Source organism: Anthonomus grandis, chromosome 2, assembly GCF_022605725.1.
Source record: "Anthonomus grandis grandis chromosome 2, icAntGran1.3, whole genome shotgun sequence".
Lineage (NCBI taxonomy): Eukaryota > Metazoa > Arthropoda > Insecta > Coleoptera > Curculionidae > Anthonomus > Anthonomus grandis.
This window is the reverse complement of record NC_065547.1, coordinates 33,665,120-33,680,342: the sequence shown is the minus strand read 5'-3', so window position 1 is coordinate 33,680,342 and position 15,223 is coordinate 33,665,120. Positions and strand designations below refer to the sequence as shown.

The 15,223-nt window shown below is 34.8% G+C and overlaps 1 protein-coding gene across 1 annotated transcript in view; it reads right to left on the bottom strand.

Annotated features, from left to right (window-relative positions):
- The window catches only part of LOC126733495 (enolase-phosphatase E1-like), a 33,980-nt gene that overhangs the window by 11,051 nt on the left and 7,706 nt on the right, over nt 1-15,223 (bottom strand). Inside the window, exon 4 of the mRNA XM_050436811.1 lies at nt 4,761-4,939. Coding sequence (XP_050292768.1) covers nt 4,761-4,939 — 179 coding nt within the window. The remainder of the gene's footprint in view (nt 1-4,760; nt 4,940-15,223) is intronic.

Genomic DNA, 15,223 nt, shown 5'->3' with positions numbered 1-15,223 from the left:
CATTCCATAACCTGAGAAGCAACCCCAAACCATCACTGATCCACCTCCATGCTTAACTGTGGGTTTTGTGTACTTGGGAGTCAAACGCTGGCCAGAAGAACGTCTAACATATTGAATTCCATCGGAATTAAACTTTGATTCGTCGCTCCAGCAAACACGTTTCCGTTCATGCTTTGTTCAGTGTATATGCCGACGGGCCAATTCCAATCGAACCAAGCGATTCTTTTTTGAAAGCAATGGTTTTTTTGCTGGCCTACGTGCAAATAGATTCTCTTCTACCTACCTCAAGGACTCGCCGTACAGTCCTTGAGGACACATTACAAATCCCTAGAGCCTGTAATTCTATCTGAATTTGACAAGAAGTCATGAAAGGGTTATTCTGGCTTATTTGTTTTAATTTGCGTACAGCTCTAATGTCCATTTTTTTTGGTCGACCAGATTTATTTTTTGGCTCTAATGATCCTGTCCTTTCATATCTTTTGATAATTGCCCAAGCAGCTTTTCTTTTAACATCAAATCAATCAAATCAATTTGACGATCACCCGTGCGATATGCATTAATAATGCGTTGTCTTAAATCAAGAGAGAATCTAATTCCGCGTGGCATGTTGCACCTTGAGTTAAAGAGAAACAATACTATACTAATTTTATGTTATAAATATCTAGACAAAAAATAATTCCAAAATTGTTTTTGTCTATCTACTTTTGACCAGCTATATTTATATTATTGCTTTATCTGATAGCAAGCAAAATATTTAAGTGAAATTTATTGGTATCTTTTTATAGACCGCCTTACAAATAAGAATAATTTAAAATCTAGGGGACCTGTGGGTAAATCTTTAAACAATTATATGAAAATAATACTTTGTCTATCTACCTTTGGCCACTTCCATAGGCTAGTATAAAAATAAAATGGTGTTGACTCATAATCTTATCTGTTGCGTAACAGTGGACCTTGCTGTTCCGGTTCGTCAAAGGCTTGCTGCTGCAGATCTTCGCCTTCGTCTTCAAGCGCTTGTTGATTCGGTTCTGCTGCTTCAACCGCTTGCTGATAGTTGGCAAACTGATCAGCTGGTTGAGCGTTAGGCTCTTCTTCAAGACCAAAATCAAGTGTGTTTTGCTTCCTTTTTCACTACTGCTTCTATTTCGTGAAAATCGACATCGCTGCTCACATGGATTTTGCGTATTTCTTTGTCCCAAAGCCTGTAATTTTTTGATTCGCCTTCGTAGCCTATGAAGATGAGTTTTTTGCTTTTCGGGTTTAGCTTACGACGTTTTTCTTTAGGCACATTTAGGTATGCGTCTATACCAAATACCCGCAGATGCTTAATATCTGGCTTACGGTTAAAAAAAATTTTATATGGATTTGACGTTTGTTCTTGATTTAATAACACTCTGTTCAGCAAATAGCAAGCAGTACTAATTGCTTCTGGCCAAAGTTCGACGTCCATTTCACTATTAATCAGCATCGTTCCCGCACTTTCCACTATGGTTCGCATTTCACGCTCGGCGGGCGCGGCCATTTTGCTCGTGAATGTATGGTAACGGAAATTCGTGAATTATTCCATGATCTTTTGTATACCTTTTAAACTGTTCAGAGGTATATTCACGCCCATTATCCGATTTCAGAACTTTAACCCTGTTGCCAGTTTGTGTCTCTACGAAATTCTTGAAATCTTTGAATTTTTCAAATACTTCTGACTTATGCCGCAAAAAGTATATTTTTCGATAATGTGTACACTCATCTTTAAAAAGCAAAAAATAACGCGAACCTCGCGGAGATTCGACATTAATTGGCCCGCACACATCTGTGTGAATTTTCTCTCCAGGATTAAAGATGCACCGGTATTTATTTGCTGTGGGATGTGGCTTACGGGTTTGCTTACCAAGTACACATGTTTCACAAAAGAAATCGTCTTTTCCGTTACCAAAATCACGATCTGCGAACTCGAACAGCTTACTTGTTCTTACCACGGCACGAATGTTAACATGACCAAGCCTTTCATGCCAAAGCTTTAGCATATCACGCTTTGACTCGGCCACATTGCACTTTACTATAGGTACTTCAACTTCAAAGTTCATTTTAAAAAGTCCACGATGTCTTTCGCCACGAGAAGTAAGCTTACCATTTTTGTCGCGCACTTCACAATGCGTTTCATACGCATGAAACGAAAACTTCTTATCGTTGATAGTCACGATCGAAAACAAATTTCTTCGAAGTTCCGGCACTAACAAAACGTTTTGCAGTTCTCGTAACACAGTTTTTCCGTTTACTTTCTCGCGAATCATAACCGTACCTTTTTGTACCTACAATTTTCACAAAATCACTTACTGCGCTAAGGTCTTTAAAAAATTCTTCTATTGTTATGTCATGTGCGTGCTGGCTCCAGAGTCCGCTAACCTTCTTCATTATATCTTCATCATTCGAGACAGTTTTTGAATAAAAAACGCAGACATCGCTGATGTATGCCTCGGCATTATATGATGAATCTTCTTTCTGCGTGTTTTCACCTCGGTACTTTTTGTTCGGATACTCTGGAATCAGGAATCTGGAAAGTAATTTAGTGCATACCTTTGGCAGCATGTACCTTAACCCTAGTAATAGACCTGTCCTCTTTTAAGAATTTTTATCGTGGATCGTAATTTTATATATACATGTAGATCCAATGTTTGTGTCTGGTTAGTTGTTGCGGTAAGTGAAATATTGTGTATTTTTCCATTTTTCAATATGTATTAATAATTGCAGGTCTGATCACAGAATAAATGATCTCACAGAAGCGAAGGCTTGCGTCGGCTCCTTTGATATCCGTGAACCAGTTTTTTATAAGCCCAACTGACAGATGCACCCGGCGCAAATACACTGAGATATCTCGTAAAGTTGTAGTAAACGCATACACCGAACGAAGTGCTTTTATTTTTAAAATCAAAATGGTTATATTCATATAATACGGGAGCAAACTACAAAATTTAGTTACATTTCAAATAGGATTTTTTTTTGTTAAGGCTTATATTGGTCCTTGCTTTTTAGAATAATTATAATAATTATTATTTTTATAAAAATTGTTATTTGACAGTTTTGATACACGATAGAGGTGTAGGTTAGTATACTTTTAATTTATTTTGGAATGGAATTTTTGTGTTTTTTTGTGGAAAGTTGTTTTATGATAATGGTAAATAATATTTGCCTTTAGTAAAGCACTAGCTGAGAAAAAGTCTGCTATTTGTGTGATGTTAATATGTTAACAATATACATATACATATGTACATAGGTAGGTATTTTTAAATTAAATTTTAGCTAGAAGGTTTATACGCAGGTATGTTTTCTCGTATGTTTTAAACACAACACATTTAAGAGAAGGTATCATCGGCTTTTATATATTTATATATAAAAAGATATATGTATATATTATTATATACATATGTAGGTACCACACATACGTCCATATTTTGTAAAGGTATTATACGTTGTATAGTCGCCGTTCATTATGATAGTCTGGAACAAAATATAAGATTTTTAAGGGTTTTACTACTACTATATTATGCACTTGCATGGGTAAACCAGTCCCTAAAAAGACAGATAATTGAAAATTAAAGTCATTATTCTTTATCACATAAAAATACTGTATACCTAAATCAACCTTAATATTTTTATCTATGTACAATGTTATGTACCTGCACGTATGTGCACATACATAGATACATATGGTTTAGGTATATACATATATGTTTATTAAATTTAATAATGTTTATTCTGTATTTATTTGCATGGTACGACAATTTAATTAGGGAATATTCTGAACTTTTCAAAGCTTTTAAACAAGCATAATAATAATAAATAATACATAATAATGTAACTTTTCTATACCTACTTTAATAAAAATAAAAAACGGCAAATTACAAAATATCGCAAATATACACACTAACGCTCGTACTAATACACTAATTATGACCCGATACCCCACGTGGGCAACGACAGTTGTACCCGTTAGAATGGGGGTAAATGGGAGGAGCCTGAAGGAAAAATCGGTTCGGTAATAAGGGCTAGCCTTCGCTTCTGTGAGATCGTTTATTCTGTGGTCTGATGATGCCCAATTAGGGTGAAACACAAGTCACCAGAAAATTAAACAATGATGCTGCAGATTTTCTTTAATTCTTTTCCTAAAATAAATGACAAAATATTAACTAACCACTAGCATCTGCAGTAGCCAGTAGAACCAAAAAGGATGTATAAAATGTATAACATTTTTTGAGAAAAGCCTTATTTCCTGACTACGAAGAGTATTATAAATCCAAACGTTGATACAAAAATATTTGTTATTTTAACTGACAACATCCTTTATGAAGGAATCGAATTTTACAAAACAGTATGTTGGTCACAATCAACTTCAAAAGTGTGATTTATTTAGAGAAAAATTACCAAGAGAAGAATACTGTATCAATATATTCAATTTACCCTATGTAACTTTAAAACGAACGAAAAATATGAAAAAAGCATACAAAAAGTAAAAATTAAAAAATTATAAACAACAACTTAACAGCTCCTCAAAGACTATCATTAAAAAAGTAACAAAGAAAAGCATGCAAAACTAAAACCAAAGGAAGTAAACAAAATGAAACACTTATAATTCTACAACAAACAAAAACATTTATTTACTTAACCAAAACTAGCATTTGTACTAAATAGGTGACTCTTAATTGCCCCTCAATACGAAAAAGCTACATCTACGATTTAACCTTTTTCCTACTTATTTTACTACGAACCTCTGTGGCCACCTGTGGCTCCTCGTCGTCGATCTTCCTCTTTTGTGTATTCTCAAAGTTCACTTCCGCAAATGACGACACTACCGTTAAATCTTTAACGTCCGCTTCTTCTAGCTTAGCATTTCCCTCCCTGGTGACCACTATCGAGGATAATCCCGCTTCGAGGGCAGCTTTTACTTCTATAATTACATCCATGGATTAGTAATAATAATAAAAATAGTAGTTTATTAATGGTGATAAGATTTGACAATCACTTCTACGAGGTTTGTCCGGAAAGTACGTATAAAATGTTTGTGGTATCTACGCGTAGGGGAGAGGCGGCCCAGCGGTTTCCTCTCTCTGTACCATCCATTGAACGCTCAGTTCGAGCCAGACCGCTCTGCGAGTTATAGCGATTTTACGTTTACACGTTTAAAGTAACCCTTTTTCTACCTGACGTCGGCATGGAGCTCTCTCTGATTGAGGAACAGCGAATTAACATCAAGTTTCTTGCAAAGCTAGGCAAGAATGGTCGTGAAATTTTCGAGTGTTTGAAACAAGTTTACGGAGACAATTCTCTAAAGGAACCAACCGGCAACAAGTGGTTGAAAAGGTTTCGTGAAGGCCGAGAAGACGTGAAAGATGACCAACGGTCAGGACGCCCCTCCACATCGACTTCTGAGGAAAAGTCAAAGTCAAAATATAATTATTTGCTAAGTTTACAAACTTGTGCTAAAAGCTTCCTAATCCTAGAATTTATAATACAAGTATTTATTTGGTTATACAGGATACAGGACAAAAACAGAATACAGAATCGATTTTGATTGTACATAGAGGCATATTTTATATAAACAAAGAAAAAACCAAAAAAGAAGAAAAGAAAAGGCGAGAACCAACATAAAACAAGAATAATAAAAAAAAATAATAAAATAAATCTGATCAACAGATATATAATTAATTTTAAATATTAAAATGAGTCGTTAAAATACTCTTCAATGCTGTAGTAAGCTTTTGGTAAGATTAATTTCTTTAGTTCTCTCCTAAACTTTTTAAGGTCTGTAACAGTCCTAATCGAAAAAGGTTGAACGAATTCGTGGTTGTGTCCTTAATGACCGTCGATTAACAGTTAGGATGATAGCTGAAGAACTGTCAATACCTAAAACAATTGTCCACGAAATCCTGACAGGAATACTTGAAATGAAAACATTGTGTGCAAAAATCGTTCCGAAGATCTTGACTCCAGATCAGAAAGCAAGGAGGGTTGGTTGTTGTCAGGATTGGATGGAGGCAGAGAACAGGGGCGAGTTTCTTGATAGGGTCATCACTGCAGATGAATCATGGTTCTACGAATTCGACGTGGAGCTGAAACCTCAAAGCAAGGAGTGGAAGCAAGCAGGAGATCCGAGAACAAAAAAGTCGCGAAAATCAAGGTCCAATGTGAAAACAATGTTGATTGTTTTCTTTGATTCTCGGGGCATTGTTCACCAGGAATTTGTTCCTCCCGGCCAGACAGTGAAGCGAATTTCTACGTTGAAGTTTTGCGTTGTCTCAGAGCTCGTGTGGCTCGAGTTCGGCCGGATTTGGCTCAAGGGGGCAAGTTAGTGTTGGGACAAACCTGCTATTTTCGTATAGCAAATGCTTTTGCTAATGCGAATCAAAAATAGCAGTCGAAAATAGCTGCTATTTAATAGCAGGTGCTATTTGAGTTTTATTCGATACGTACATGTCGTACATAGCTAGTCCTAGCTGTAAACAGTGTAAACTGTGTAAACTTTAAACTGTTAAATTTTAAACTGTAAAATACTGTAAAAAGCCATGAGCGAATTTGCAAAAGCAACACCTATTATAAACTATAATCAAGTCCGAAACGACACGGCAGTTGAAGAGCCTAACACCTGAAGACTTCCAGCGATCATACCAACAGTGGAAACGGCGTTGGCAAAAGTGCATCTTGTCTCAGGGAGAGTACTTTGAAAGAGACCATATTAAAATTTCTGAATAGTTGTAAAATAAAAATATTATTCCACTTTTATACGTATTTTCCGGACAAACCTCGTATATAAAAATATTAAATAACTATTAACATTTTAAATAATTTGGAACAATAACAGATGTGATTACATATATTCATTCACACTCGTGAAAGATACTTACATGAATAATATACGGAAAGTTCTAATAATAAAAATAAAAACATTACAAAGATTAACTATTTAAATTAAAATATTTTGACTTCTCTCTCTGAACTTGCCCCTCAATGACTTTAACTTTTAAGCTCATTGAGTATGAAAACCCACAGACAACAACTTTATGTTCAACCCGATCAAATGCTTTGGAAACGTCAGTATAAATGGTGTCTACCTGCTTATGTTTTTCCATTTGGAGCAGGAGATCAGATTCATAAGATAATAAATTTGTTGCAGTGGATCCAACGAAACAGTCTTAGGAATAGCTGATTGGATGCATACACTTCTATAGTTTTCAATTTTGTCCTGAAAAATTCTTTGTTTCGATAGTGATGGAAACAAAGTAGAAAGCTATTAAATAGTTTCAATAATTCAATAGTAGTAAGGATAGTAACATGGGACACATACATTTTTTAAAGAAATAATTGAGGATACCATCAGACTACGTGGCAATTTTACTAGTCAAATCTGAAACATCAGTGACAGACAAGTCAGTTACATTAAAAGTAACACCAGCAGAGGCATTGGTACCAATATTGGAGGAAGGCCCATATCATTACGATTAGTGTAAATGGTTTTAAAAAAATCTTAAACAAATTTCCTATGTTTTGATCACAAAAAGCAGAATGGTAATAGCTGGGAAAAAATGGCTTAAATGTTTGGCATTCATAAACTTTTAAAAGGACTTTGGATATTTTTTTACATACATGATGCAATGCTTCTAATATAATTATTATAACAAAGTTGTGAAAAACGCTTATATCCAGCTCCAAGGCGAGAGAAATGTACAGGGTGTCCGAATAGGGTATCAGCACTTTATTTGTGCATTTAATTTCAGACGTGGCAACGCCGCCACTTACGGTGGGAGTCAAAATGTAAACGGGTTCAAGGAATTTCAGTTGCAATGGAGCCGTTTACCAGAGAGCAACGCGCTATTTGTGTACGTGCATTTTACCAAAACAATAATTCAATCGTGACAGCACGCCGTCTATATCGCGCTCATTACCATGATATTCAATTATCACCTAGCCCTGATGTTATTAGAAAATGGATCAGAATGTTTGAAGCTACTGGATCCACAGTGAAAATTCATAATCCAGACCGCCCACGAATCGTAAGAAGTGCAGAAAACATCGAACGAGTACGTCAATCAGTCAGAGAGAATCCAACCTTATCTGTACGGAAGCGAAGTCAGACGACTACTCTCAAACTTTAAAATTTGTCAATGAAATGATGGAATGATTCGTCGATTTCAATAACATTTTATTCAGTGATGAGGCTAATTTTCATATAAATGGCCACGTAAATAAGCAAAATTGCAGGTACTGGTCTGACGTTAATCCTCGCAGAAAACACGATCGTCCACTGCATAGCCCCAAAGTGGTCGTATGGGCTGCTATGTCTACTGATGGCATGATTGGGCCGTATTTTTTTGAAGATCAAAATAGACGGGCACTTACCGTTAATACCGAGCGGTATTGTGCAATGTTACAAGACTTTCTTGCACTATCTCTCCGACAGTTTCAAGGTTTTAACTTAGAAACCTGGTTTCAGCAGGATGGTGCGACATGCCATACGTCAAATCGGGCAATTGAAGCTGTTCAACAATTATTCCCCAATAAAGTCATTTCAAGAAGAGGCAATATTAACTGGCCTCCTAGGAGCCCCGGACCTGTCGCCACTTGATTATTTCTTAAGGGGTTAGCTCAAAAGTAAGGTCTATGAGAATAATCCAGCTGATACAAATCAATTAAAGCAAAATGTCCAGGAGTCAAATAAGATTAATATCAAGGGAAATGTATGATGGACGGGTTATCAATAATCTTCGTTCTCGATTTGAAGAGTGCATACAGCGCAACGGACACCATTTATAAATAAATAAATAATGGCTTTATTTGTACTTTTCAATAGTGTACATAGGCGAAGTCTAGCCAAAGGCTAATCTACTTAACCTATTTAAAAAAAGTAAGCAAAATTATTTTAGATAGCACAACAGAAAGAAAAAAATTAACATTTGTAATGGTAACACTAATATTAATTTAAAAATAAACAATATTAATATAAAATACAAAAAAAAACATTCGTCCATAAAAATCAAAAAATTATAAAATAAGAAATACCTACTGACAATTTAGCTATTCTGTTTTGTTAAAAAATGCAGCTTTAGTTTTTTCTTGAAACCCGCTACTGACATTTCTTTTATAGGATTCGGAACAAGGTCATTGTAAATTGCCACAGCATTATACAGAAAACTACGACGAAAGAAGGCTGTTCCATATCTAGGAATTGACAACTTATTTATAAATCTCAGATTTGCATCATGTAAATTTTCCCGAAAAGTAAGTTTTTTTATGTAAGTTTTGTTTCGGAGGTAAGGAGGAGTAGACGACGCTAGCAGTCTATGCACAAAAACCGCCAATTGCAAAGAGAATAGATTTTCCACGCGCAGCCAACTAAGTTCACATAGCCTTGCAGAGACTGTATCATACTTTCTCAGTCCATAAATAAATCTGCAGCATTGATTTTGCAGCTTTTGCAAACGGTACGCAGTGATTTTGTCTAAACATGGAAAATAAACAATATTGCAGTAATTCATAATAGGTAATACTAAAGACTCACACAGTTTTTTCCTTACCTTAAAATGAATTATATTTCTGTTTGCATACAATGGCTTTAAAGAATAGTATGACTTTTTAATAACATTAGAAACGTGTAACTTAAAGCGCAATTCATCATCCAGAAGCAATCCAAGATTTTTTGCACATTTAACCATACTTAGGTGATTACCTCCCACAAAAAGCTTTAAACCGTCCAATGCTATTATTTTTTTGTTCTTAGAAGTAAAGCACATAACACTTTGAAGGATTGAGTTTTAAATTATTTTGAGAGGAAAAGAAGGAAATTCTAGAAAGATCGTCGTTTATTTTATTTGATGCCTCCAATACAGATTCAGCTTTAAAAGAATGATAAATTTGCATATCATCCGCGAACCCCTGGATCTGGCAGTATTTTACAACTTTAAACAAATCCGAAACATACATTAGAAATAAGAGAGGTCCCAAAACAGATCCCTGAGGTACTCCAGATGTTATATATTTCATATTTGAAAAAGTCTGATCTTCCAAGACCACCATTTGCCTTCTGTTGTCTAACATTTGGGAAACATTATCAAAGCCATAATAAGCCAATTTTGCCAAAAGCAAATGATGATCCAAGGTGTCAAATGCTTTGGAAAAATCAAGCATTATAAGTGCTGTGGAGTCACCTTTATCCATTGCAGAAATTATCTTTTGGGTAACGTTTAGTAAGACAGATGTCGTGCTATGTTGTTTTCTAAACCCAGATTGCTTATGCGGAATAATATTATTGGAGGTGAGAAAGTAATAAATTTGCGGCTGTATAAACTTTTCCAAAACTTTAGCGATGACCGGAATAATTGAAATAGTTCTAAGGTCGCTGAAATTAGTTGGATTATTAATTTTAGCCAAAGGTGTTAAGAGAGAAATTTTCCACATACCCGGGAAATACCCAGCTTCTAGGCAACAGTTTATAATATGCGTAATATGTGGAGATAGCTTTGGAATACAGTGTTGCAACATTAACGCTGATATTGAATCACAACCGTGTGCATTTGATTTTAGGCTTAAGACTATTTTAGAAATTTCCTCAACTTTGGCTAATCAAAATGAAAAATTTAGATCATGTTTAAACTGTTTGTTCTGAAAATTAGCAACTTCTTCGGGGCAACTACCTAACGGGCTATAAATTGAAGCAAAATAGTCATTAATTTTGTTTGGATCTCGGAGATTTAAAGGAATAGAACGATTAGGGACATTTTTTAGACTTAGATTATTAATAGCTCTCCATAACTGTTTACTATCTCTGATGTTGTGATGAAATTGCAGATAATTTCTTTTTTCTCGCCTAATCATTCCCACCACAAGATTACGCATCTGTCTATAATATGCCCAATCAGTCAAATTTTTAGATTTTTTAAAATTTGACAATGCCTTATTTTTTTCTTTTATAGAAAGCTGCACATTTGCAGTTATCCACGGGGTATAAGGCTTAGAAATTTTTGACGTCGTAAAGGGTGCATGTCTATCAAATAATGAGCAAATATTACTAGTAAGATACTGAATTTTTTCGTCTAGATTATTGATATAGTACACATTATCCCACACAATTTTATTCAGGTCCTTATAAAAATCATTTTTATTAAAATGTTTAAAATTACGATAGAGTTTCGTTTTTATCTCCCTACTCCGTGCCGCAATCTCGATACTGCAGAATATAGCTTGATGGTCACTAATTAGATCAGCGTTAAGTACTGCTGTACTTGTAACATTTGAGGGTTTATTAAAATAGATAACATCAATGAGTGTTTGTTCCATAGCAGCAATACAAGTAGGCTCATTTATTAACTGAGTAAAATCATAAGCTGTAAGACAATCAAGTAAAATATTTGTAAAATGATTAACATTAACATCACCCAGAATGATAATATTCTCATACTGTAGACATGCATGTGATAATATATCATCAAAACATTCAACACAATGCCCTAAATCTGACCTTGGTGGTCTATAGACTGTTCCAACAAGAAAAATTGTTTTGCCTATATTTACTTTAGTAAATAAACACTCTAAATCATCAGAAAAGTCAATGTCAGCAAAAACTAAAGAGCTTTCAAAAATCTGTCCCCCACCCCTACTACGTCTATTCTTTACAAATAATTTGTAGTTCGGGATCAGAAAATTATCAGCCTCAGAATCGCTCAGCCAGCTTTCAGAAATACACATAATGTCAGTATTGGTTAACGTAATTAAATTTACAAAATGATCAAAACCTGTAAACAGTGATCGGACATTTAGACAACATTGTTTTTGGTTCATAAATTTCCATTGACTGTACATTAATTTGCCAGAAATAAATGATTATAGAAATATGGTGTATTTGGTTTATGCAAACATCACATTGCTGATACCCTTTTTTGAACACCTTTAATAGATTTGGTTCGCAATAAATGTAAAGCCATTGAAAGAAAAGTAAAGACAGCTTTTTCTATTGACGAACAAATGATTCCAATGAAACAATTTGTTAAAAATAAACCAAGACCAGTGGGACTGAAGAATTTCGTTCTTACGACATCCGACGGACTGGTATTGGATTTTGAAATCTACCAGGGCAATACTACCCCACTAAAAGATAGAGATTTAGGCTTGGGACCCTCAATAATATTGCATCTAGCAGAAACATTACCTCAAAATAGTTACCTGTATTTTGACAGATTCTTTTCAACTATTGCTTTGATGAACAAATTGACGAGTTTGAATATAGATGCAACTGCTACAATTATGTCCAACAGAGTGAAAGGGTTTGATTTTAAAAAAGACAGTTTAATGGATATGGGAAAGTCAAAAGAAGTTGTTAGAACCGATAATAAACTTTGCATTACAAAGTGGAAAGATAATAAATCTGTCTTAATGATATCCACAGTTTTTGGAAGACCGGAAACTGAGGTGCAAAGATGGAATAAAACAGAAAAAAAACGTTCAGGCATAGCATGCCCAGCTGTTGTTAAATCATACAACGGGTGGTGTAGATGTTTGCGACCAAATGATGGAATACTATCGATCTTTCTTTCGAACCTAAAAATGGACTCTTAAAGCCATCCTACATTTGTTCGACTTAGCAATAGTAAACAGCTGGATGGAGTATCGAAGGGATTGTTAAAGTCAAAACCTTCAAAGCAAAGATATTATGGATCTTTTGGCATTTAGATTTATTCTTGGGGAATATCTGATTGCCAGTACTAAGAAACATGTATTGGAGGAAACAGAATGCGAAGAAAATATAGAGGAAGAGACTAGCGTTGAAGGAAATGAAATAAAAAAGAGAAGAATGCATTCTGTGCAGACAAACGCTTTGATGGTTTTGAACACTGGCCAAAGGAATGAAGAAATGAAGAACCCAGTTAAATGCAGGTTAGAAGGGTGCAAAAGTCGGTCCAGACTGCGTTGCCTAAAATGTAATGTTTTTTTTTTTGTTTAACCAAAGATAAAAACTGTTTTATTTCATTCCATACAAAGTAATAAATTTTATTTCACAATTGTGCTTTTCTCATGTTGGCTCCCTAGACACACAATTGTGTACTCCCTAAATCCCTCCCTTAACCCTTTCGAATATTTTTTAAAATAATTTTCCGTATCTTTTGACTCAACTTTATCGGCGTAAAATAAATATAAACCCCAAACTCAATTTTTTTTTATCTCGGTACTGTAAGGGTTAAGTTTGGTGTCTAGGATATGAAAACAAGTAAAAAAATTAATAATAAATCGAGTCTACAACAAGACCAACGCATGAGTTTTTCTTATCCAATAATGATCAAGACCATTCATGAATGAAATGATCATTTAATTCAAAATATTTTACACTATAGCAGTCAAATTCATGCTAAAATCCTGCATTATATTGGAAAAATGCCTTAATTCCATGACTTTTGGTTTTTTCATTTCGAGTTTACAGACATGGTATTTGATGATTTTCTTGTAGTTTGACCATACCTATAGTCAATAACTTTAAAAGTTAAATAGACTTTTAGGTACTTTTTGTGTCTGTAAAGCCTACATGTTACATAAATGGCAAAAAAGATGAATCATGAAACCAGTTAACATTGCTTAAAAAATACTGAAAAGTTTAGGGTTTTATGTATGTATATTTTTATAAAAATCTAAATCTTTCATCAATTTGTATTAACCAATTTTTTTCCCAAAACTCTTAGATTGTTCTCCACATTTAATCAAACGTCCCATATACAGTGAAATTCCTCTTAGCGGACAGCTCTCAATACTGGACATGTCCTATTAATGGACAGTATGTTTTGACACGAGATTTTAAAGAACAATTTCCTATAAAATAAATTCTCATTAGCGGACGCTCTGTCGGACGGACAAGGACAAAAATTTTCAACCCCAAAACGCGCAAAATTCCCCAACAACGGACACGGATCTCCGAAAGCGGACAAAAATTACCGTTACGTTACTCCAGGAAAAAAATCACGCCACTTTAGTATCCACGTATGTATTGTTTTAGTACCGTCTTGTAATTGAAGCAGGTGACATGGCGCCCGTTAGAAACTTTTTAACGCTGAGGCAAAAAATGGAGGTTGTAAATATTGCAGAACAGGAAAGTTTAAATGTCCGTAAACTGGGAGAAAGGTATGGGTGTAGGATTTTAATTTTTGTATTTTGTGATCACAATGTACATATTATTCTAGGTTTAATATAAGTAAAAGTCAAGCGGCGGAGATTGTAAAAAATAAAGAAATTATTCGAAGACAATGGCAATCGGGAGAAAATTTAGATCAGAAATCAGGTTGGCTGAATAAGTGGAGAAGAAGGCATAATATAAGCTTTAAGTGCATCTCAGGGGAGTTGGCAGATGTAAACCAAGAAGATGTGAATCAGTTCTTAGAGAGGCTACCATAGGAATGTTGCTAGAATATAGGTCAGAGGACATCTATAACGCAGATGAGAGCGGTTTATTTTTTAGAGCTTTGCCAGATAAAACTTTAATGTTTAAAGGTGAGAAGTGCACAGGGGGCAAAATGTCAAAAGAACGATTACCAATACTATTTTGCGCCAATATGGCTGGTGACAAAGAAAAGCTTTTGGTTATTGGAAAAGCTGCGCGCCCACGAGCCTTAGAAAATTTACGACTTAAGAGTTTGCCGGCTACATGGACATCAAATAAAAAAGCTTGGATGACAAGAATTATCATGACAGACTGGCTTTTGGATATCGATAAAAGAATGGGTTGTCAAAAGCGAAAAATTTTACTTTTTCTTGATAATGCCGGTTCACACCCAAGAGAACTTAACCTTAAAAATATTAAAATATAATACAAAATTTTAAATTATTTTATAGAAGCCAGATTTTAAAGCACATCCTATCAAAAATGGATGATGTATCGTCTGCTTCAGATTTATCAAAATCGATTAACATTTTGGAGGCATTATATTTTATTAAGAACGCCTGGAATAAGGTTACCCCACGCACTATACAAAATTGATTTGTCAAAGCTGGTTTCCAAAAATCACCTCAAGGAGATACTCGAGCAGAAGACTACGATCCAGAAGATGACTTACCTTTGGCAACTTTAGCGGAATTCTGGAAAAACTGTCAGGAAGTTGGCCAAATTTCTAAGGCATTAGATAATGACTTTATTATATTGGACCAAGAACTTTATACAGAGGAAACATTTGAAGGAGGTCTAGAAACCATTGCTGATGAGGTA